The 2448-nt window shown below is 61.8% G+C and overlaps 1 protein-coding gene across 1 annotated transcript in view; it reads right to left on the reverse strand.

Annotated features, from left to right (window-relative positions):
• The window catches only part of ASS1 (argininosuccinate synthase 1), a 41387-nt gene that overhangs the window by 37274 nt on the left and 1665 nt on the right, over positions 1-2448 (reverse strand). The window contains exon 4 of the mRNA XM_009322184.1: positions 434-490. Coding sequence (XP_009320459.1) covers positions 434-490 — 57 coding nt within the window. The remainder of the gene's footprint in view (positions 1-433; positions 491-2448) is intronic.

Below are 2448 nucleotides of genomic sequence, written 5' to 3' on the forward strand. Positions count from 1 at the left end.
TGCAGCCCCTGGCCCCTTTTTGCCCCTCGGCACCATCCCAGGCTCCCCATGGGAGAGGGCTCCGGGCAGCCCCGGGGAGCTGGGACCCACGGGGTGCCGGTCCCCCAGCCGAAATTTAATCTCCCCACACAAGGGTGGAGTAACCCAAACCCCTGACCCTAACAGGGTGCTGAATGCTGGATGCAGCATCGATTATCCGGCAGCTGCCTTGGTAGTGTTTCCTCTGTGGCCTCGTAGTGCTTGGGGTAAAAATAGATCAATTAAGGATCATTACAGCCCCCTCAAATGCCAAAACGTTGCTTCGTGCAGCTGGTAGCTTGTTAAAGCGAGGCACGGCCACTCGCATTGGTGTTAAAACAAAATTCCCTGCCAGCTGGGGAGGGGGCCAGGAGCCCGGCGGTGGGGCCCCAGGGGACAATTTTGGCTGCCTTACCTTGATGTTAGGACACAGGGCGTAGCAGGTGAGCTCAAACCGCACTTGGTCGTTGCCCTGAAACACGAACGGGAGATGCTGAGGGCTCACCCCGCACCGCGGCGGGCGAGGACCTGCTGTTTCCCTGCTCCCGGCTGCTCTACCTGTGCAGGGACAGGACCCAAATCCCCCAGCCGGGAGCTAGAGGGGACACGTCCTGGGGGCTCAGCTCTGGCTAGCACATGGGACAAGCCGTTTCGTGGGAAAAGCCTCCCAGCCCGTCGCTCGGCTTAAGCGCACGCACAGGCGGCGGCTGTTCAAACCGCACAGCCACCAGCCAGGAGGAACGTCTGGCTGATGCTACCAGGGGCTTCATAGACCGAGGGTCTCCGTGCAAGAGGGGGGTCACACCTAGTCTCCCAGTAACGACACTGGGATGGGATTGCTGGCTATTTTCACTGGAAAAGCAAGGCCTGAGGCTGAGGACCCACTTATCCCCTCCGTTCCCCCAGCACGGAAGGCAGCGGGAGGGGGTAATGGATGGCGGGACCTGGGCCAGGTCTGTCCCATGGAGTCACTCCTGGCTCCTCTCCATGGCTGGTTTGAAACCAAAACCATCTTTCCTGGTGCTCCTGACAGAATTGGGCACCGAGTGATCGAAACCCTGATGCAGCTCATTCACCTGGCTCCAAGGGAGCCCGGCTGATCCCAGGGTCACCCAAGCCATGCTCTCCCCTGGGCTGACACTCCAAAAAACAGAACTAGTAGAAACCCAGATTTGGGTATTTTTCCCTCCGCAGGCATCAGAGGACACATGGAAGGAGAGGACAAGGGGGGAGGAAGACCACGGTGTCCAGGAGGATGCAGCAGCTCATAATTAAATAGCTCTGAACCTCCCTTTATCTTAATTGGCCCTTGCTGATGAGGTCCTGCTAATGAGGCCAGGTAGTCGGGAAGGGGCGAGGAGCGAGCAGCGAGCCTGGGAGTTATTAGCACTTCCAAGGGAATAGTGCTCACCAAAGCCTATTTTCCAGCAGCACCAAGGGGCGTAAGGAACCCCCCCCTCCTCTCGGCCCCGGCCTGGAGGATACATTTACGGCCGGGCTGGGAAATCCCTGAGGACTATTATACGCGGGCGAGTACATCCACCAAAGCACTCATTTCCCTTACAGGCCCAAAACAAGTCCATCTGCTCCGGCAGTGGGGACACCGCAGATGGCCCGCATTTAAGACGCCGCAGCCGGGGACGGGGCGCAGCCGGGTCGAGTTACCCACGGTCGGTCCCTGCCTGCACCGGCGGCTTAATGGCTTGCGGAGCAGGCAGAGCCTGGGGAGCAGCCGAGGGTGCCCCTGCGAGTGGGGCCAGCTGGTGCTGGTGGTACCCAGGGGTGGAGGGAACATCATTGTGCCAGGGGTGCATTACCCCAGGGCACCCTCAAGTGGGTGCTTTCAAGAGGGGGCTGGTGGGGAAGGGGTGCGGGGAACCCATCGCAGCAGGAGCAAGAGTTATTTCAGCCACGAAGCCCCCCAGCCCCACAGTTGCCCCTCTGCCCCATCTCCCCAGTGCCGGCATGCCCCTTGGCAATCCCCTGGCTGCATCCAAAATCCCCCTTCTAGCAGGACCCTCCGCCATAGCTGGGGACCCCCAAACCCAGCCCCCCAAACCCAGCCCCTTGCACTGAGACCCCTCCAGGTGGGCACCTCGCCTTTGCCCCTGGGCCAAGACGGGCACAATCTACACTTCGAGTCCCTGCGGAACAGGGAGGAGGCGGTGTCCGGCAGGTCCTGAGTGCATGTACAGCACCCAAGGGCCCCACAGAGCCGCAGCTGGGACCAGCCGGGCTTGTGGCCTCTGGTGACAGTGTCACCCTGCCCCGGGTGTCCCCGCACCGGGCTGGGCAGCTTGCGGGCAGGGGCTGGAGGTGCCAGGGGGTGGCCCACGGTCACATCACGCAGGTCCCACGCTCCCCGTGGAGGATTTCCCCCTCTTCGGGCAGGGGCTGGCCCCAAGCAGCCTTTCCACGGTCTCTTGGTCG

The sequence above is a fragment of the Pygoscelis adeliae genome, unplaced genomic scaffold (assembly GCF_000699105.1).
Source record: "Pygoscelis adeliae isolate BGI_AS28 unplaced genomic scaffold, ASM69910v1 Scaffold114, whole genome shotgun sequence".
NCBI lineage: Eukaryota > Metazoa > Chordata > Aves > Sphenisciformes > Spheniscidae > Pygoscelis > Pygoscelis adeliae.